The sequence below is a fragment of the Stegostoma tigrinum genome, chromosome 19 (genome assembly GCF_030684315.1).
Source record: "Stegostoma tigrinum isolate sSteTig4 chromosome 19, sSteTig4.hap1, whole genome shotgun sequence".
Taxonomy (NCBI): domain Eukaryota; kingdom Metazoa; phylum Chordata; class Chondrichthyes; order Orectolobiformes; family Stegostomatidae; genus Stegostoma; species Stegostoma tigrinum.
In genome coordinates this window covers 29,140,854-29,164,167 of record NC_081372.1, presented here as the reverse complement: position 1 = coordinate 29,164,167, position 23,314 = coordinate 29,140,854, and the positions used below count along the sequence as shown (strand labels likewise).

Sequence of the window (23,314 nt, the reverse complement as noted above, 5' to 3'; positions counted from 1 at the left end):
CCTGAATTTGAGACCCTCCAATGCACTTAACTTATAATACTGAACTTACTGTGTGAAAAGTTACCTTGAATTATTATGCAGTATATTTGTTAAAACAGTTGCCGAGTGAGCGCCAACATTTAAAATGAAGTTTTGTACTGAACAGATTCTGTACAGTTTGGGCTCTCTCAGAGAATACGCAAGAGTAATTTTTTGGACTACATTAAACCAATTAGCTCTAAACTTGGACAAGGTACAATCCCTTAAGCATCTTAAACTTAAAAATGTTAATTAACATACTGTACAATAGAAACAAAAGTGAAAGGGAGACCTTGCATCAACAAAGCCTGTGTCCCTCAGGCATTCTAACACATTGCACATTATTTTGAAATTTTTTGTTACCAAGTTACATTTTGCTGCTTATGGCTGCACGATCAATTTATGCAAATTAAAGATTCCACATAGAGCAAATGAGATGGCCAACCTGTTTGTTTTATTTCGTAGTCTGAGGGAGGATTTTCATAAAATCCCAGAAGAAATTCAAACCCCTGCTTTAACTAGTACCAGTTGAACATTAACTTCTCATGTGAAGACGGCACCCGGGATATCTTGTGACACAGTGGTAGTGTCACGACTTGCGCATCAGAAGGCTCAGATTCAGGTCCCACCTATCCACAGGTGTGTCAAAGCACATCTGAGTAGGTTAATTAAAAATATTACCAAGACGGCAGCACACGTGGGGCTGCAACTAACTGTCAGCATTTACTGAGGTCCAAGAATCACAGAAGTACTGTTGCCAACAGAGCCAAACATACATCACGTATACATAACAGTCCATTGAAAGGTTGAAAGTAACAAAGTAAGTCAAGTAGAATTTTTGAAGCATTTAATCAATTCAAAACAACAGATTTGAAGATAAACTGCAAAGGATAATTACAGCAGAAAATTTATACTAGTTTTAGTACTCCCAGATTGTGCACATCAGCGCATAAATGTTGTGTGTGTACATGGGTACCTACAAAGGAACATGAATACAAGCTAGAAAATTATGAACTGCATATATAGTACATATTGTTTGTGGGAAAAAATAAACCTTGCAGACAATTCTAATACCATGCTCACATTCTAATGGACATATTTATTAAAATCAATCATGTCAGTCTCATTTAAATACTTGATTTTAGGTTGCAAGACAGACAGATTACAGGCTGCCCCAGAACTTTCATATTGATTCAGACATTCAATTATGACTGACAGAAACTTAGGAACATAAAGTGCGTGAAATCTTTGTGGGAGGTGGTGTAAGATTGGGTGGATAGATGGCTAGATAAATAACAGATTCATCTAGATATTCAAGACAAAAGGACAGTAACTATCTAACATGGAATAGTGAGGCAGACTAGAAGGAACAGGTGTGTAGAAAAATATCATTCATAACAAACAGAAGTGTCACAAGTACTAACTTCATTCGCACAACTTGACGGAGATGAACTCGTCAAAAAATGACGATACAGAAGAGGAAAAGCTCTTGAAAGGCTGTTGAAACACAGCCATGGTTTATTTCTCCAATTGACTTTTGGCTTTGATTCTATTTCCTTGATATTGTTGGATTTTGGCTTACTCAATGGAACAAAGTCCACCCTACTTTGGTCCCAGTGTAGTGTACTGGCTCAACAATTGTAAACGTTGTTAACAGATGTTAAATGACTGCTGCAAAGATGTGTTCAATTATTATCATGACAATCTGAAATATCTATCTTAGCACATGAACCCAAATGATTGCTTTAGGAACAGTGAAATTTGAAGATTCTTTGATACCAGATGTTTCAAACCTGAAATGATGCAGTTATGATCACAGCTGATGGTAATACTGGACAAGTCAGATTCCAGAATAAAAGATTACTTAATTTTTGCAGTTATTCCTGTGGTGGTGAGCCACAAACAACAAACCTGTCATGTTTATCAGGCAGTTGGAAAGATCTTAATAACGACAACAAAACCAAAATTTCAACCAGTTTCCCAACAATACGCTTTTACAGAGACTACAGGAGTTCTGTTATGCCCTTAACTGAGGTACATGCCTTCTTAGAACCAACACACTTAAATCACTGATACGAATGAATATCTGACCTGTATGTACGAGAAGTATCTTTACAGAACTGACCCACGTCTATCCACTCCAACTTTAAAACTCAAAATACCAAAATATTTTTAATACACCTTTCAATTTGATGGAAAACAAGACATATCAAAAAAAGTATTATTCTACTACACTTGGGAGACAGTTGGTCACCAAGTGGTTGAATTCACTATTTTATAGTTTCAAGAAACAAAAAGAATCAATTCATATTTTGCAACTACCACATCAAATCTGAAAAATAAACACTAATGATTTGTAATGCACAAGACAGAGGTATACGAGAAAAGATTCGTTACACTCGGAGAAGTCACAGCTGATGGAAAATAGACAGTAAAAGGCAAAAGGAGAAAAAAGCTTTCGAAGAAAATAATCCAAAACTATATTCCCTGTCAGCAGTAAGTTGAGAGTCAGCCTGTTGAGCGTGCTGCTCAAAGTGTTAGCCTTTATCACTGAAGCAGAATAACTTATTATGGACAATCCAGTGTACACTCTTAACTGTTGGGGTCGAGGCTAATGTTCTTCAATCAGCTTTCAGGGTATCTTTGAAACATTCCTGCTGACTGCTCCATTACCTTTGACCAGTCACAAACTGGGAATAAAGTACACTTCAAAAGGAAAGTGTTCGGCATTCTAATGCAATGACCTGACTGTTGCAGTTGCCGTATGAGACAGATCACTTGTATAATCAGGGCCCTTGCTTCCTAAAGGATGCTTAGGTACTTGTGCAGCAATCCATCTTGATTATGCCTGTAGAATTTTCCACGGTCAATGCTGGCAGTATGTTTCAAGCTTCCACAGAGTCAGCAATACATCACCTCAATTCTGCAGCCACAGGAGACTACCGGGAGGATGACTGGAGACTGTGCCCTTTCCTCGGTGACACTAAGTGAAGGCACTTCTAAGAAGTTTCCCAAAGGAGAAGCTCATGCACCAAATCTTGTGTCGGGTCTCCTGTTTATGGGTGCTAACTCAAATGGCTATCAAAATAGCTGAAGTATGTGACTGCCTCCAGGAACAATCGTAACCATGATACAAGACGTTATGGAGTCAAGATATTTTGTGCAAGCACTGGTTTTGGTTAGAGGACGACATACATCTTATTGGCATTCAGATGTAGTACGGAATGGGCAGTCAAGAGTTTTTGTAAACATCAATTACTAAGGGACGTGTTTAAGGTTACAGGGGAAAAAGTTCAAAGATGGCACGAGAGGCAAGTTTTGTTTCACACAGGGATGGTGAGTGCCTGAGGTGCACTGCCAGAGGAGGAGGCTGAAGCAGATACAATAGCAACATTTAAGTGGCATCTTGAGAGATGTGAGAGCAAGCAGGGCATGGAGGGATATGAATTGCACAGAGGCAAAAGTTTTTAAGTTTAGCAAGGTGACATGTGTCAGTTCAGGCTTTGTTCTGTTCTTTCATTTTTTGTACAGCTTGATAGGCTTCTTGTAACAGATCAAGGGACACTCTTTGGAGGTTGAATAACTTGCATCCAACTTGTAATAAATACAGACCTCAAGACAAAGGGCACCCTTGACTGTGCAGTACAGTCACTAGAAAGACTGAGACAAGGCAGAAGCACACATCTGCTGAAAAAGTTAAATTCCAATCCACAACCAAGACAATGGAAGTTACTTGGTCATGAACAGGTTGCACAACCCGATGTATTCACCAACAGAAGCCAGGATCTTCTGCAGAGCTTCCCACTGACTGAGGCAAGTCTTGATCAGATTACTGAAGATCATGGACAGAGCCTGGTTTTGTTTACAGCTTTTCCCTTAGATCTACTGAACTGTAAGTATATCTGCAGTTTCCCATGATACTTTGAACGCGCATTGTAATTCCTGCAAAACAGTTTACAGATTTGAAAGGAGGTAATCCAGTGACACCCCAGCAAAGATCTTGCTTGTGATAGATCGTAAATTTATAATTCATGAGTTGTCACAAGCTCACTTCCTTTTCAAGATTAATAAAATTTTGGTATCACTTTTATCTCCTGCAGGCTCACTTCCCAGAAAAATATAGGCTCTGCACAGCCAAGTATTCGTGGATCTTATTGGCTTGCTCTTGTCAGAAAGTGTTCTTGATCTCTCAGATCACATTCTGTCTTCAGTATTGGGTTGCCAATGGGAATTTTTTTTTAAAAAAAAGAAACTGTTTCTGGGTCACTTCGTCAAAGGCAGGAGGCAGCTTTCTTCTGTGTTCGCACTTATTGAACGGCAGTGTTGTTTCATTCAAACCAGCCTGGAGGCAGTGCATTTGAAGCCCACTATTTCAGTACAGGCTGAAACAGATGCTAATCTTTAGGCCAAAGGAGACAGGCCCACGAAATCCACTAGCAATGAGGAAGGTGATGAGTTTGGAAAGCAATGCCTGCTGAAAGAGCCATCAGGTAGTCTATTCATATTCAATCGCCCACAGGTGGTGTTCACCTGTGTTACAGGTGACGCTGGATGGCCCAGAAGACTTGTTGGTATCTGTATGTACCTAATACTTCCAATGATGCCCACCATGGACATTTCAAATTTGAAAATGTGTCACATAAATTGAAGCATTGGTCAATGGCAAATTTGAGATAGTTTTAGGGTTGGAATAAATTTTGAGTGCCACTCCAAAAAAAACAGGATTAGATTGTAATTCACTAACAAAAATCAGTAATTACCAATTAAAAAGACATACACACCATTGCTGCTGTAAAATATGTTCAACTTCATTAAGGACCACTACACTCAGAGGTTAGCAGTGCTGCTTCACAGTGCCAGGGATCCAGTTCGATTCCACCCTCGGGAGAATGCAAATTCACTCTAAGCCTACATGGGTTTCCACCCACAGTCCAAAAAGATGTACAGATTAGGTGGATTGTCTATGCTTAATTGTCTATGGTGTCGAGGATGTGCGCAGGCTAGGTGGACTAGCCATGGGAAAGACAGGGTTACAGCGATAGAGTAAAGGTAGTAGGTCAAGGTGGAATGTTCTTCGGAGGGTCAGTGTAGAGCTCAACGGGCCAAATGGCCAACTTCCACATGATAGGGATTTTATGATGATTCTATTCTGGCGAGTACATTGCTTAACTTGTAGTCAATTTTTATGGTTTGACCAAGTAATCTTGAAGCAGAGTACTTTTAAAGTTTCTGAGACTTGTAGCTCAGGTTGTGAATGGGGTGTTGATTTGTTTGCTGAGCTGATAGGTCGGTTTGCAAACATTTTGCCACCAGAGGTAACATCAGCAGTACGCCTCTGAAGAAGCATTGCTGGTCTGTCCAGCTTGTTAGTCGCATGGTCCAGTTTGATGTGGTCGTTGGCCTTATTTCTTGTTCTGCTTCGTAGTGGTTGGTGTATGATACATGAGCACCAACTAGCTACCAAGAAATGCAACCAACCATTATTTGTTTCCACACACTCAGACTAAGAAGACCACCAATTCGACTGGGACAACATAACCATCCTAGGGCAACAACCAAAGACATTTACTGGAATTCCTGGAGGCCTGGCACCCAAACTGGAACTCCATTAACAAACACCTAGTGCTAGACCCCATATACCAACCACTATGAAGTAAATTAGGAAATAAGGCCAATCACCACATCAAAATGGAACACATAAATAACAAGTGGGATAGATCAGCAATGCTTCATCAGAGGCGCACTGATGATGTTACCTAGTATGGTGACAAAACGTCTGCAAACCAACCTAACAGCTCGGTGAACAAAATCAACAACCCCAGTACTTTTAAAATTCTACCACTAAACAACCTGAATACAAATGTACCATAGTGACCACTCCATGGGCCTGACCTTTTAAAATTCTACCACTAAACAACCTGAATACAAATGTACCATAGTGACCACTCCATGGGCCTGACCTTTTAAAATTCTACCACTAAACAACCTGAATACAAATGTACCATAGTGACCACTCCATGGGCCTGACCTTTCCCAATGGTTGTGATCAGTAGTAGTTAGCAACTTGCAAATAAATAACACTAACGTACTGATTTTCCTTGTGAGAATGAGACAACTCATTCAGCAAAACAGCAGATGGCATTTTGGGAGAGCATAATAATTGTGGCATAACAGCATGAAGCATGAGCTGATAGTGGCTGGGTGTGCGAAAGATAACATCTGGGAACTTAGTAATCAAAAGTGTCTTCCTTAAATTGAAAAAAAAAACAAACATCGAAAGAATCAGGTTACCACGGTGGCTCAGTGAGCACTGTTGTGTCACAGCACCAGAAATCCTGGGTCAAATCCAGCTTCGAGCCACTGTCTGCATGGGTTTCCACTAGGTGCTCCAGTTTCCTCCCACAGTCCAGAGATATACAATTTAGATGGATTGGCCATGTTAAATTGTCCATTGAGTTCAGGGTTCGGTGCATTAGCTACGGGAAATATAGCGTTAGGGGATGGATCTGGGTGGGATGATCTCCAGAAGGCCTGTATGTTCTTGTTGTGCCGAATGGCCTGTTTCCAGGCTGTAGGAATTTTATGATTCTATGACAATGACACAGCAGGATGAATTAGCAGTCAAATCAGATACAGAAATAAACAAAGTGAATTAAATGAAAGTTAGACAAAGACAGATAAAGAAAATTCTGTCTATCATTCAAAATCTCCAACAATTGATAGTATGTAGAAAGGAGATTGAACATTTGGTGAGCTGTTATTTGTGCAAAGAAAACACAAGCTGCGAAAAATCGACCAACAAACTGTGGATATTCAAAACTCTCAGCTATCTCAACTCCCCCAGCCCAATAATAAAACTGGCTAGTTGTGACAATATGCATCATGAATCTAAACACTGGAAAAAGGAGAAACAAAGTGTGTTGTCAGTTGAGCTTTTCCACATGAGATCCACTTCGTAATGAGGTATTTGGGAGAGCAAACACCTTAGCTTTTTTCCAACCAAGAGTTGAAAAACAGGATGCATAACATGCTGATTTATTGAAATTGTCTTCATTTAAGCTACAACTGACTACAGAAAACTGATACAACAGAAAAAACATTTGGCAACACAAGTTGGACAAGTGGACATAATCTTCACAATCCCCGTCAAAAACTTAGGAAAGCAATTAAAAAAATACAAAAATGATTCCTGTCTCTGTACATATGCAGTACTTCAAACCAGAATACCAACAATACAGGAACTAATCAATATAACAGACAGGTGGGACTGATGACACTAACATGCCACACCAGTTGGAGATGTTGCCAGTTGCTAAAATTTGGGAAGGGATTAAAAAAAAAATGCCATCTTCACAAGCACTTCACAGCACACTGTGCTCATTTATTTACCACCAGCTGCACAATCAATGCCTACGATTCACCTCTGCCCTGACAGTGATTTGGAGATTTTTTAAAAATCCTTGCATATTTCACTTAGGTGACTACATATTGCATATATTCTTACTCAAACAATATTACAGCTTTATCACAGCAAAGTCCATAACTGGGAGAAAGTTACCCAATGTTTAAGCTAATTTATTACTAAGTATTTCAGCAATAGACAGAAGTTCTCAGGCAATCCGTTCGCGGTATCCAGTTAACTGATCTCATCTGTGATGGGGATAAAAGTGCCACAGTAGTCTTCTGTACACTTGGGTCAGGAAGGCATGGGTAGATAAACAGAGTCAAAACATAAAATTAGCCAGTTCTAGTTACTAACTAGCATCCCTTCCAGAAAGGGATGCAAGGGGATCTTGGGTTATTAAAACATTTGATTGCGATAAAAAAGTGTCCTTCCTGAAGTTCAACCAAAATCAACCACCTTTGACTGGAATTGTTGACCAACAGAACATTCTTAATTATCTTCCCCTTTTTTGACCAAGAATGCAAAGAATCTTTCTTGAATACATAAATAAATAAAACAACTACCACTGGTTCCTTGCTCTTTCATAGCCAACAGCTGATATTGACTGCTTATTACAGGACTATTATCTCAGCCCTAAGAACATCACTGGAGTTCTTCAGGGTAGTATCTTAGACCAAATCATCGGCAGCTACTGGACAATGATTGCACGGTATTCAGCATCATTCATAATTACTCAAACTTTAAACACTCTACATTCATGCGCAGTTAAGACCTGCAGAACATCCAGCATTGTGTTGATACGTGGCCAGTACCATGCATACCACACAAGTGTCAGGCAATGACCAGCTCCACAGAGAGGATCTAACAATATACCCTTGACATTGAAAACAAGGTTACCATCTGTGCAACATCCAGGGAATCAACTGAACTGAACAGCCAATGAATATCACAAGAGCAAGCAGACACTGGCAACTCACCTCCTGCAATCCCAAAGCCAAACACCATCTACGAGGCTCCAACAACCCAAGAAACTCAATGCTGTTCAAGGCAAAGCAGTCTGTTGATTGGCACCTTATCGACCATCTTAAACATTAACTCCCACCAAGGCACTAGGAAGTTTACCTTTTACAAGATACACTACAGGACTCGCCAAACATGCTTTGACAGCAAATTCCAAACTTGCAGCTTTTACAACCTATGAGGGCAGCAGGCACATGGGAATACCACCACTTACAAATTCTTCTCCACACCAAACACCAGTCTAACTTAGAACAATTTCACTCATCCTTCATTGTCACTAGGTCTAAATCCAAGAATGCCTTTTCAAAAGCAGCACTGTGAAAATACAGACACAATGGCACTCTATGGCAGCTCACTGTTACCTTCAAGGGCAATTAGGGGTGGGCAACAAATGCTGGCCTCACCTTTGATGCTCATGTCCCATGGAAGAAATTAAAAGCTTTAGCTACACTTCATAATCAATGGTGCTACATTATTGTTGCCATGTCAACAGTTTAAGATAACTTAACACGTTAGAAAAATCCAGCCTAAACTTCCAATTGTTGGTTTAGACAAAAAAGTTGATGCCATTTATAGACCACTGATGGAAGGAGGAGGAGGAACAGGTCATGAAAAAAAAAACACTAAGGCCAAGCCATGAAAACACAAAAAATATTTATTTGCAGTATGTCCTTGTAAAAAGTATATTTGTGATTAAGTTACAGATATAGACTGAAAACCATTACAGAAGTTAGGTTCAGGAAAGTTGACAAGGGAGTAGGAGGCAGCCAGAGAAAGATTTTTGGATAAACACATATATACAGGGAAATAAAAGTGAATGAAAGCAGACTTGTTTCATTTTTTTTTTAGAAAAAGGCTTATTTAACCCTGAAGCTGATTCAACAAAACAGACCAAATAAATTGCAACAAGTTTATAGGATGATTTATGAGTACAGTCATGCAATGACAGTTCTAAAGGAGGTCACTGGACCCAGAACATAAATTATACTTTCTCTCTCCAGGTGCTGAAGGACCTGCTGAGTTTTTCTAATCATTTCTGTTTTTGTATCAGTGACAGACTGGTGACCTATTCCAGGAATAACCACGATACAGAAACAAATGTAAACGCATGTTTGTCTACCTCATGTGTCAATTGGTCTAATATATTCTATGCAACTGACTTTCTGCTTAAGATGAAAATGTGAATTTGTGCACTCTAAATTGCATAGTTAGATGACACCATGCCTTAAGTTTCTGCAAAACCATTTTTTTGCAAATATCAAATTCTTCCATGATGCTGCAAATTGACACAGCCAAAATAGAAAACCAGAGTTTATTTCCTTCTATTAAAAATGTACCGCATATAATAGAAGCCTCAGGAGATCTGGTGTATGACTGAATGGGTTTATGACAGAAAGAATAAGCTTAGTGTCCAATAAACACACGTGCAAGGATTCATTTTCATGAAATTGCATTAAAAACATTGTGATTCATTTATTTCCTTAACTGGTGTGCATTAATTTATTCAATACTAAATAAAGTACTTCTTTGGATATGATGAGACTTTTAATGTGTGCTGCTATCTGTGCACCAAAGAAAATGAGTGAAGAGCCTTCGCCAGAACAACCTACAAACACACATCTGACAGGAGTGATTGAATCTTGAGAGCAGGGCACAACTGAATAATGAACATATGGAAGTGATCACAACAAGTACAAGAATTTTATTGGTAGTGCTCATTGGGCTTTCAATTGCCTCACCTTTTCTACTGATTTAAGGAAACAGCAGAACTGAAGGGGCAAAAACTCAAACCCGCTGTTTAACAAACTGACTGACAAGTTAATATTAGCTCTTAATGTTACATGTTGAACATGAAACTTTAAAATGGCAACTAATTTTGCCGTTTTCAGATATTAATGGCACTGTTAGGTATTTCCAATTTCAATTTCAATGGGTTAATTCACAAGGATCCTGTAAAGGAGGAAAGCACAAACTTGGTCACCTCAACAACCTCATTCCCACATACTGCAAGGTGGTAACGGCTACACTTTTCCAATCTCACTTTAAAATAAACCACTAACTCATCTTCAGTGAAGGTCCCTCGCAGACAAGGATGACTGCCAGCAGGAGTCCATACATGGTTTTTCAGTATCATGTGGCTTTTAAAGACTGTCACACTTGGGGCAAAAGTTGGTCGCGGCAAGGGGTAGTGGGGTATTAGAGTGAAAGTGTGCTCCTTATGCAGTTTTCACCTGGCTTCCACCTTTTTCCCCCACTGGCAAGTCTTGGAATGCTTGATACTTTCCCAGATGCTCCTCCTCCACTTCGGAATCACTGGCTCAAGAAGTTCAAAGTGTCGGTGAGAATGCCGCATTTTGCCAGTAAGGCCTCGAGGCTATCACTGAAGACGATCCTCTGTCCACCTGGCGCTCACCTGCTGTTTTGGAGCCGGGAGTAAAATGCCTCTTGGGAGTCTCGTGTTGGTCACGTGGACAGCCCATCACAGCTGATCAAAGATGGTCAAGTGCCTCGATGCTGGGGATGTTGACCTGTGGCATCTCTGAGCTCTCCTGGGATCCTCTCCTCCTTCCAGATAAGGTAGACAAAAGGTGTAGCTGCAGCAGGAACTCTTTGCCTCGACACTTCAATGCCTCATCAGGGATACTGCCAGCTCCAGCAGCTTTGTTGTTCTTCAGCCGGTGGACAGCCTTCTCTACTTCATGCAGGGATGGAGTGCTGCTGAGCTCATGGCAAGCAGCATACTGTGGGATGCAGTCAAGGACACTCAGATCGATGACACAGCCTTGGTTAAGGAGGTCTCTGAAACAGTTAACTATTGCACCAACAGCTGCATAAAAAACAAATGACTACAAAAAAAAATTCAAACAACCCAAGAGGAAGGAAAGTTCAAGTTTTTTTTTAAATATTGAAGCTCCATAAAGACTTGACATAGGACATGGAAAACATCGATCTATATTCCAACTAGGTAAAGTACCTCTCAGGTCACCGATGCTCAAAGATCATGACATTTTAATTCAGGCATTTTTCCAACATGAACATAACTGTGCCAAAAATGGCTTTTACCAAACCACATGGTCCTCAAAGTGCAAATGAGGACAACCCAGCGAATTAGAAATATAATGGTGCAGTGTCTACACTCGCCTCCCTACTTTGCACAATATAATTTATTTTGAAAAGCAGATAAATGACCTCGATAGTTGTTAGTCTTACTGACTTGGTTTAGTTCTTTAATCTAGTACAAATATACTACTAGAGGATGAAAGAAACAATCTTGTTTTCATGTAGTGCCATTCACAACATCAGAATGTCCCAAAGCACTGCATTTGTCTTGAAAAACCTAAGTGCTATTGAACTTTCTTTTTATTTTCTGTCAACCTGATTTAAGGGAAATTAAATTATTGCCAAGTGCTCCTAACAAATAATTTGTTCAAAACAAGACTAAGCAAAAATACTGTGCCACAGAGTACAATAACAAGCATCCTGTAACTAACAGTAGCAGGTAGTTGAATCTATGAAATTATTGGCGTTACTTCAACCTGCAGAAAACAGAGATGAACATACATATGTCAACTGTGTAGAAAACATCAGTAAAACATCAACAACTTCATTCCTATTTCATAAATCCAAATGTCAGGCTGTACCAACGCACTGAACATAATGTTAACTTGTAACATAAACAGCATTACTGCCAACATGACATAGTCAAATCCTAATAAAATACCTGGATGCAGTTAAAATCAGTTGCCCTGTTAAGAAACAAACAATTTAGGGAGGACAAGAACTGGAACTCATTACATTCAAGAAATTGTTGATTTCTAAATTTTATTGAATTCAAAGCAATTTAAAACAGCATGATCAAATATATCAGTGTACAGCAAGATAGATTTTGCTATTTCTACCAAAAAACATGACATTCCTTCCGTGAAGATAGATAGAGAATTTCATAATGTACATGTAACAACTTAAAATGCTGTGGCAAACACCACAGTCAAATATAAATTCTAACTTTTGTTGCCTTGCCTTAATTGCATAGCTATAGAAACAGCCATGTCCAGGTCACATTACTATTGCAAATAACGGACTAAAAATTAACTGCTTGGCTAAATTGTGGAAATAGACTGCAGTTCACAATAATAAAAAAAGTTAGCATAAACAGTTCTAGAACAAAACATATGACAGTCAACAAATTTACAAAACTTGAAATGCTGTCAATTACAAATACTCATTAATGTAAAAAAACTGTTGACATAAATGGCACAAAGTCAACTACTAGTTCACAGTTAATCAGTTTGGGGCCCAAAACACCATTTTCCAGCAAACCAACTCTAAAGTAGAGATTAAAGCAGAATCCTTACTTTGGTGACACTAAACAAAGGCAAGAGCTTAACGACAGAGATATTAATAAATTTAAATCTCAAATCACATTTACGAAAGGATCTGCACTAATAGGAAGATTGAACTTTGTGGATATCCCATTGAAGAAAACACAAAGAAGCCCCTGAATGTCAATGTAGCTAATGGTGAGCTTTACAAGAGTTTAAAAAAGAGATCACTTATAAATAACTAGAAACCACATTACATGGGATAAATATTATTCAACTAATGTACTGACAGCTACGTTAACAAACTGAACATATATTATACTCACTATTGAATTAAATTTACAAATTCTTCCTGCACATAATGTAATTTTTAGTCAGGAATTTGTGTACTGAATACCAGACTTATGCACTGGGTAAATATGCACTGAGATCAAAATTAAATATTTCAGAAAACCACTTTTTGTCCAAAACTTTGCATTTAAACAAGAAAGATTAACCAACTATTTAAGTGAATAAACAATATGAATAGTGAGGCAAAACATTATGCGATGCCCTTAAGTGCCATTTAATTAGGACAAAGATAAAACATGAACAATTCCTAACTACATAGTTAAAACCTAATAAAATATATCCATCTATTTCCAGCCATTATATAAAAGTGCTTAACAATTAAAAAATTACTTTGCTCTGCAAAGTCGATGTGCTGCAAGTACAAAGTGTACAATAAGAAAAGAATAATCTATTTCTCTTAAAATGATTTGTAAAGACCTCATTTTATGTCAAGTAACAAAATATAATAAGCATACACATGTTGAAGTCTTATCCAAATATTGACAAAGCAAAAAAAGAAATGCTAGAACAAAATTTAAGATATTATATATTAAGTTACTCTGAAAATTCAATTTCACTGGACTGTAAACTGGGCAGTTGCTGGAGAGACTCAAGTACCGCTGTATCATTGTAACATTCAAGCTGCTCCTCAATTTTTAGGTCATTACTAACCAAAGGTTGGTCAGGAAGTTCAATATCTACCTGGGTACTGTCCTGATGGCAAATTCTAATGTGATTCATTAAGTTTTTCTGTATACAAAAACTCTTTCCACAGTTACTACAAGCAAAAGCACGTTCACATGAATGTACAGATGTTACATGACGATTTAAATCAGTTCTGTCACGAAAAGATTTCAGGCAAAATGAACAGTGCAAGTTTTTGCGTTTGCAGTGGACAGTTTTCTCATGACGTTCAGCATTTGACTTCAATGTGAAGCTGGCAGGACACCTTGGGCACTGATACCGCAAAGCTTGCCCAGGAAAGATATGGATACCTGCAGTTGTAAGGGTTGGTCTTATATAACCAGAGGTATCAACTGATAGCATTATTAATGCATGCTGATACTCATGCTCCCTATGCTTTTCAGGACTGTCAAACCCTAATTTGCAGAATCTACAGGTTAGCTCTTCTTGATGCCAATCTGTAATTGGCAATGGGAAAACGAAATCCTTTAAAACCTTGTCTGGAATAAAGCTGCTCCCTATTTTTAAATCTTCACCTTTCAAGAAATCTGTTGCAAAGTTGACATCAAGGCCTAAGAAAGGAAATTCATGTATTAGACTGAAGTAATGTTTCAAAGGGAAAAAATGTGCAAGCTTAAAGCAATAGCGACTTTACCGGAATTGGAAAGTTCGTAATACTTCGATAATGTTATGATTCCCCCTGTGCTATCCATCTTGATCTGCAATTGCAAAATAGTGCAAATTAACAATATGAACCATGATTTATATTAATGAAAATAAATGCAGAAAGATGATATTACTAAAAATAATAATTCTTTGTAAAAAACCGAGTGCAATCTTACAGATTTTCCAAACATGCACATATTTACAAAAATTTGGGTACCACTAAGATTATTCGATGCTTACAAAATCTCAGTCCTCTCCCAAACTTCTTTACATTTTAATAACTCTTTAATCTAAAGAAATGTTTTGGTAACTCAAATACGTATTGACTCTTACCTGAGACGGTCCATCAGTTGAGTTACACGACATTTGTTTAAGTAACATTTCATCACATTGCAATATCCTGGGAAGACACTGTTCTGAAAACTGGGAAGTCAGTGGAGACAAGTCTCTCCGTTGGAAATCATGTGCATCTTCTGTGAGATTCAAGCTATTTCCGGGCCCTGAGGAACACAGGAAACGAGTCTCACCCACGTAAACTAGCACCAGCTGGCTTTCCACAAAAAGAACCACACTGCAGTAAAGTGTTTTTCAGTTTCTCTTCTGTCAGTAAGAGGAAAGGAGATCCTAAAGTTTGAAAGGAATTGCCCATAGCTTCAAAAAATACTAAGTGTCTTACAGCAGTCGAGGTGTTAAACTGTTATGATTAGAAGAACACAAATTGGCATGTTCAGTTTGCCAATACAGTCAAAAATACAACTATTCTTAAAATATTATATATTCCTTTTAAAAATTAGTTACCTAGATGATGCAATGACTTTTGAAGTAAACTTTGTACACTCAAGCATACAAATTTGACATTTCAACTTGGCACACAAATGCTTACAACAAATCTTTAGACGGCATCTAAAAGCCATGCTTAATTTTCATAATTTAAGAAAATGTTATGCAAATTCCAGCAGTAACCTTTGCCCAGCAGCCTAAATTAAAAATCACAAACTGAATGTTTTATCTAATAGATACGCTGTAGGAAACGCTAACAAAAGTTAGGGACATGGCCCAAATGTCAGTTATCAACCTGTGAATAGGAGAGTTAGCATTCAAAATTTCTCAACTGCCCTTGTATTCTTAACATAATAGAAAACATTCCCGAATAATGTGATCGGTCATTCAATTGCCACTAATTTATCTTTAAGATCCAATTGGTTAAACTATTAAAAGAGATGACAGATCAGGTTTTAAAAAACCACAGTTCAACAGAAGTGGTAACACGAGTCAGGCATTTTGGCCAGAGGAATGTAAATAGTACATACAATATGAGGTTTGAAATTGCTGAAAAGGTGTCAGTACGAACTTAAGCTAAAAGTTCCCTCATCTGAAATCAGAAAATGCCAAATACTTCCACACAAGAACATAATACAAAGTCTCATCAGTCTTTTATTTGTTACTTGCCAAAGTCTCAGCTCCACACAAATACATAGATATCAAACTGAGTATAGCTAGCATATTTCAGCCGAAAGATAAAGCTTCTGTCCTCAAGTTTCAAACAGATTTTCACAAAGGTCTTCAATAACAACCTGTATTAAAACATGGCCAATATACACATACATAAAATCCACTGCAGAAGAGCTTTAAGGCCGGGGAGGGTGAACTCAGCTGATTTAGCAACAACATTCCAGAAACGCTTTAATATATTTCAAATTTTGAAATGAGAATAATACTTTTTGACTATCAGCCAAATTGTGTGGACATTGTGCAACTAAGGAACATGAATAAAGATATTTTAGGCAATCTGCTAACACACTGTTTATAACAGTACACAAAACCATGTGCTTTTTGTAGATAAAGTTGAATTTAGACTGATATTGACAGTTGTCCTGAAAACGCTTTCATAAATTTAGCTTAGATTGCTTGAAGTTCACGTAAACTATGATCCACAGGATTTCAAATACTCCAATTCAAAGCAACTATTATATTTGGTTTGTGCACCTCAGTTTAGAAGTGGTTGTATATTGAAAAACATCAGAATAATACAATGATGGAAACTCCATTTGGAACATTAGTCAACGGTGTGCCACAAAGCAAATCTAAATGCCTCGTCCCAAATAGGAACGCCACCATAACAATTCATACTAAACACGTGACTTAATTTTTGTAACTTGCTTTTACCAACAAAAAAAAAATGCCCTGCCAGTAAAAGATGTTTGTACTAAAAGTGACTTGCAAAGAGAAAATCCTTTTGGCTTGATGTAACTGCATTTAACAATATTAATGGATTTAGTACCCTAAAGACAAAATCATTAACTTGAGAATTAGTTTCTGCCACTTGTTGTTTGCAGCAAAGCCGACCAGGAGATCTGCTGTCACATTTGCCTGTCTTGTGCCACCCTCACATGTCCACTGTAGCACATCTGCAACAACTCTGTGACATTTGTCATCCAACTGCACAGAGCTTGAGCCCTCTTTATTCTGCTCCTGACTTTGCCTTCCAGAAGACATGACTGCAGGTTTCTAACTCTGCAACCAAATGGTCAAAGTCCTTTTCTCTTGTCGTGTCACATTTTGTTCAATCTTGGGAGTTCTTTTTGCTCTTGTAAACTCAGGCATCTTTGTTTATCTTCGAAAGATCTGCAGAACTTTTCACAAATGACTACACAATCTACATTTCAAAAGCTTTTTTTTGTTCCATAGTTCTAACTTATTGTCTAGATTTCTGACAAATACAGTAAAGTCACCAATTAGTCACCTGGACTATAACCTACATTCTTATTTTCTGAAAAGGTTGTAGTATTCAAAACATTGATGCAAAGCTAGCTATTACCTATAATCAGCTGAGCTTTGTTTCGATCTGACTTTTACATGAAGAATGCTGATAATCAGACACACAATATGTCCAAGGAATGCATATACCAAAAGACACTTGTACACAGCTGACTTTTTAGAAATATGAACTGAAGATAGATTTACACACTTTGATATCAGCATAGTTGCAATCAACACAATGAAACACTAAAACATCATGAGGCAAAGTCTTCCACTCCTGTTTGCATGACAGTGAACTTCTGATTTGAGTATTTTCTTTTCATCGTTACACCATAACATGAAACTTCCTTCAAGCTGTCTTTCAAGTAAAGTATGCCTGTTAACAAATGACTCTAGTCCATTCCTGTTTGCACGTATAAGCCATATGTTGACCAGTACAAGCAATGAACATTTTCTAAGTTGGTCAAATAGTTTTTAAAAAGCCTAGAGCTCTTGACTAAGTACGATAAATAATTTGTCTCTAATATTTTTCAGTGGTTACAAGTATGGTGTAAGTGTTATATGCTACATTTGTTGATCAAAATCAAAGCTCCAATACAACTTCTAGTAATACAGTAGCTTATTTAAACTACCTTAGTGCGATTCAAATTATCACAAATTTGGGAGAGCTGTCGGTAATCATGGCAAGGCATTTAACAGGACAATGGCACCAAAACATTCAAGTAACCTGGTTTGATATTGTGGACAAGTTATGGTCCATTTTTACAAATTTGTCAGCAATGGTTGGAAAAATAAGACTTCTTCAGTCTCAGGGCAGGAAGACATTTTCAAAGTGACAGTATGGAATTAAGTTTTTAAAACTAGAAATTATATTTGAGCTGTAAATTTTAATCACTGAATGTAACCCAATCTCATCTATTCAAAATCAACAAAGGGCTATTATTCTGAGTATACTTCTCAGCTTCTTGTCTCTAACCCTATAGATAAAGGTATTTCAAGTCTGCATCCAAATGTTGAAAAACAATGGCAGTTTCTGTCCCTACCATTCTTTCAGGCACATAGTTCAGTATGTTTCCAGTCTTGGCGGAAAGTTTCTCCTCAACCCATTTTTTCTTTAACTGTTCGCTTGAAACCTATGATACCCAGTTATTGACCCTCCTTAAAGCAGCGAAAATTTTTCTTCCTTACCTATACCCTCAATTTTCAACAAAATTGAAAATTCTCCAGCAGCTTACAAAATCTTTCCTTATTGCTAGAACATCCCATTCTTGACAGTATCTTGCAAATCTCATCTGAAATGTCTCTTATCGCTCCTTGCTATAATGCATGACCAGAACACACTACACAGACTTCTAGCTGTGGCTTAATAAGTGTTTTGTCTATGTCCGGCATAAAATACCTGCTCTTCTAAACTATTACATGGCTTATAAAATAAAGCACCCCATAACCACCTAATCTGTCCTCTGACCTTCAGGGTTAACTCGTTAAAGGAATAAAAAGGCTTCATGCTGCTATTATCCAAATGACTACACGAATGATAGTAAGATGCTACCAGTCTAAAAGGGCATCTTGCCTACCATACAAAATCATTCATCAATGCACGTATAAATTTCAGTCACAGCATGATGCCAAGTGCATAGGCCACAAGTCTCAGCAATTTTCAAGTCAAACTTGTACCTTTAATTGTTCGGAATAGGCAGGATACAGATGATAGTCAACTGACCCAAGCTGGCAATAATCAAAACAACCACCTGTTGGGTGTTACTGTATGAATGGGTGACACTTGCTTGTGTATCATGCATGTTAGAATAACACTAGCAACTAATACAAGATAATACATTTCAAAGGTGGTTCATTTATGTTACAATTGACATGCATTCATACCACGCGACCCATTCTATGCAATTAAAAGGAATACGCTTTTGTACTATTTTACAGCTCAGGGAACACACAGCTCCCATTGGTATCTCTGCAGCAATACCTCAGCCAATCAATTTCAACTTGACAACCAGTCAACACTCTTTCTCCTTAAATATAAATTGTTAAGACTGTTTCAAATTTTGAAGTTTTGCATTTGCCTTGGATGTGAGTACGACATCAACCTTTGGCAGCTCCTCCCTCTTCTTGGCAATATTGAAGTTCTAGATGTGGTAGAATAGCAGGTCCATTGCAATCAAGTTATAAATTTAAAGCCCACTTTCATGTGCTAGGTTGAACAAATTTATGCATGCGTAAGGTCTGCTCATTTGTGTGCCAACTACAAAATGTATAACACTGTTAAGTTTCCTTCAGCTGGAGGAGAATGCATGGGGCCATGCAAGGAGATATAAGTACATCAGAAATGGACTGATTATGGCTGACAGACTAGGACATTAATAAGCTGACCGGTTGGAAACTGCAAAATCTATGCTTCCCACAGCAGGGCACCTCTGACAAGATGGCCATTTTCTTTTTGAGCTTAGGCACTTCACAAATTATACCAATTTTGCATGTTATGTCTGGGGAAGTTTTAAAAAGTCTTAAACTTTGCCAAGGCCAGAACTAAATCTTGGCAGAAAATTGTTCCCCCCAAGCCACTTTATCCCTACAGAGGGCCCCAAGCATCAACAATTGTCAGAAGTAACTAGCCAATTTCATCATATCCTCCTAACTCAAACGGAAGGATGGAAATTTGGGGCCAAGTACAATGCAGGGGTTACAGTTCCAAAGGAAAATAGCCACATGCCTTACACAATAACATTGCTGCTGCAGTCGGACTTTAAACACAATAGATTTTGTTCCTAATGTGACTATGGTGATTAATTATTCACAAACTCATTTAAACAATTAGTTAAAAGCCTTCCTTCAACAATAGAGAAATCCAATTTAAGCAAAGGACCAGATTCTTTCACCCCCGCACTCAACGTACAGAAAACATTTCAGAGTAATTTTCTCTTACAAGAATCTGATTCCACATTTGAAGCTGGTCATCATAGTAAATAAATTTTAAGGAAGCATTTAATTTTAAATATTTCTGTTCCTTAATAAAACAAACAAGCCTAAGTAATGTAAGTCATAGATGGCAAACTTAATTTTAAAAACTCATTAGTTTTTAACCTTGCATTCTGCAGTGCAAGTTCCTCTGTTGCTAGTCACAATCCTTCTTTTCCAAACCCACTTCCCAACTATCACTTCATCAAACCCTAGTCGCTCACAATGCTGCTGCTTCATGGATGATCCTGTAAAAGCAATTCCCTCTCGGAAGGAAACACCTAGACTCCAGTTTCTCTTGTCTAAACATGGAAATTCCACCATTCTTGCTCATTAGGCTCTTTTCCAGCATGGCTCCTGGAACTGTAATACACATGTTGTTGAATTTCTATCCTTATCTACCTTTGGTAGGGAACTTTTGACTGTTGCATTATAGGTTTCAAAGGCACAGTTTTGTTACCTACTGACCGCCTAAGCAAAGCTCACTCTTTCACCAGCTCCAGGATTGGGTCCCAGATCCAGCATAGCTTTAGCTGCTGCCCAGTTTAGCTTATCAAACACCATATCTTTTAGTGGTTTCTGAATCAAATATCACTCCATCAGTGGGCCCCAGATGAACATTTCATCTGAAAAATGAAGAAATTGTTCAGTGCGAAAAAGTAGAATCAACCCAGATTTGGTGCTCATTGACAAGTATAGCTTGAATGTACATCAGTTTTAAACTTAGACTATTACCTACCTGCCTCCTGACATCTCTTGTTCCACAGCAGCACTGTCCAAGACCTGAAGCAACCATAAATGAGACAGCCTTTCCAATGCAACTAACTTGGCATCCTTCAGCAAATCGTAAACCACAAAAGCCTTATCCGTAGCACTTTTTACTCTGAGCAATCAGCTCTTCCCTCTCAAGTATGCAATTAGCCTATTTAACAACATAACTGTGCCCATGGATCAACTCTCACCACAAACTCAGAAGATGTTTACTCCTTTATTAAGAAGGGCCATTCTGACCATTTTATTCATGGGCTGACCTATCAAAATTCAGCCCATGACTTGAAACACAGCCATCAGAACAGATGAAGGGTCTATGAAGGGTCGAGGCCCGATACGTCAGCTTTTGTGCTCCCAAGATGCTGCTTGGCCTGCTGTGTTCATCCAGCTCCACAATTTGTTATCTAGTAGAGACGAAATTCTTCACAGAAAAAAAATCTCTTATGCCACTTGGGCAATCCAAATAATCAGTGGTAACATATTCTTGAATACCAAATGCCTTGCATTTGCTCTTATCCCATTAGTCCCTTCTCTGCTTGCACCTCACCTCTTTCTATCCTTAAGAACTTTCATTTAAAGTTCTTGGAAAAGGTCCACGCGCTTCTGCATTAAGTATCAGCAAATTTGGCGACCAGCTTCCCTCTCCCTCAACTTATCAGGTTCTACAGCCATCCTTATGGCTGACTTTTTTGTGACCTCATCATTTCTGTGACGTCCAAGATTACCTCATTTTCTCATCAGCAAATATCTTACTCACCTGGACCTTCAACATTCACTGATGAGGGAAATAAGGTTTACTCAGCTTATTCACAAATTCACAGCCAAAACCTTTTCCCATGCCTTCTCTTATCTTTTTTCCAACACATGGCTTTCATTGTCATTTTTTGCTTAGTAAATATTCACCTCCCCCGACCCATAATTCCTTCAAGTAAGTCAGAGGATGATGATAAAAAAGGAAGATAGAGTGCACATCTGATCAACTACTTTATTTAAGCTATGTGACGTATAACTGCAATCATATCCTTCCACCAAAACAGTCTGTAAGTCCAGGGATTACTGGATTTCACAGATGTGTCTGAAATCCTTTTGCTGTCCTCACTTCTATTAGCAAATTCAAAGAAAGCATGGAACTCCATGTAACTATCTTGATCACCACAATCCATTTCCCCTACTCCATGAATGTAGTACCTATTCGGATTCCATTCATTAAACAAAACCTTTGCATTTCAATTACTCTAGAGATTGCGCAAAAATATTACTTCCAGAAACTTAATGTTTAGCAATGGACTCAAATGTTGCAAAAACACAAAACCGCTCACTGCTGCAATCACTAGAAAAGTAAGGAATATTTAATTTTACACAGTAATAGGAACTATTCAATAAATATGATATTATTCCAGCAAATAAATTTACATGACATTACTGACAGGCAAGAGAAAAAGCAAAGTACACATCTTATGTCACTTTTAAGAATAAGTAACAAATATGATGACTAAGTTAGCCTGATTAAATTCCCAAGCATTAATGAGATAAAAGACAACTAATCTGTTAGGGAAAACAGCAGGATAAGCTAGCTCATTAAAAAAACCAGGAGAGCTTTAGGAGCATTTCCAACCTTAAAACAACCAAATACAAGACGGAGCACCGTAGGGGTCCAATAATCAGAATTAATGCAAATAGATTCAGATGGCCTGCTGTAGTAACAAGCATCTTAACAGTCAACATATCGGGCGAACAAGCGAACACACCCTCTGGCTTATCTCTCAGGCTAAAATCAGTTATTACATCAACGAGGAGTGGCAGAATATCCAACTAGAGCAACAACTCTTTTTTTTGTTAGCTAAAGTCAAAAAACAAGTTTGCCTACAACACATACAGAGAGAATTTTAAACCCATTTCCTTCCATCACTTTTTAACAGGCTGTGTCCAATTTAGCATAAACTGTGATTTTTTTTAAAATGCAAGTTGTACCTTTAGGCAAGTATTCAAAAATAATAGGATTATCATCTCCTGGTTGATCAGACTTGACAGATAAGAAGTTATGCTTGCTCAGAAGTGCAGCTCTCAAATTGGCCACTGTAGATGCCTGCTGTTCTTCTTTAACGGATGCAACAAACTGAGAAAGGTAATTTGACTCTACACCGGTTAGTGGTTCCTCTGGATTCTGACAGAAATCGGATCTGTCTCCTCGATTATCTGAACTACTTGGTTCAGTGACATCTGCACCTAGGAAACACAAGCAAGTGAGTAAGATATGAGATTTTCTTAATTTACAGAAATTTAACTAGCCTATTTAAATTAATCTTTATGCAAAATATATTAATGCCGTTCAAGTAAACATCAAAAACATTAACATAAGAATGTCAAA

At 38.0% G+C, this 23,314-nt stretch overlaps 1 protein-coding gene across 3 annotated transcripts in view; it reads right to left on the bottom strand.

Moving 5' to 3' along the window:
- Positions 1–23,314, bottom strand: part of LOC125461405 (zinc finger and BTB domain-containing protein 46-like) — an 83,472-nt gene that overhangs the window by 6,628 nt on the left and 53,530 nt on the right. The window contains exons 4-7 of one of the 3 annotated variants that reach the window (XM_048550151.2): positions 22,918–23,172; positions 14,779–14,945; positions 14,435–14,498; positions 12,249–14,351 (exon numbers count right to left, since the gene is read on the bottom strand). In XM_048550151.2, coding sequence (XP_048406108.2) covers positions 13,651–14,351; positions 14,435–14,498; positions 14,779–14,945; positions 22,918–23,172 — 1,187 coding nt within the window. In that variant the 3' untranslated portion in view covers positions 12,249–13,650. Of the gene's footprint in view, positions 1–12,248; positions 14,352–14,434; positions 14,499–14,778; positions 14,946–22,917; positions 23,173–23,314 lie in introns of those variants that run through there. The other 2 variants (XM_048550150.2, XM_048550152.2) reach the window with 2 other exon arrangements.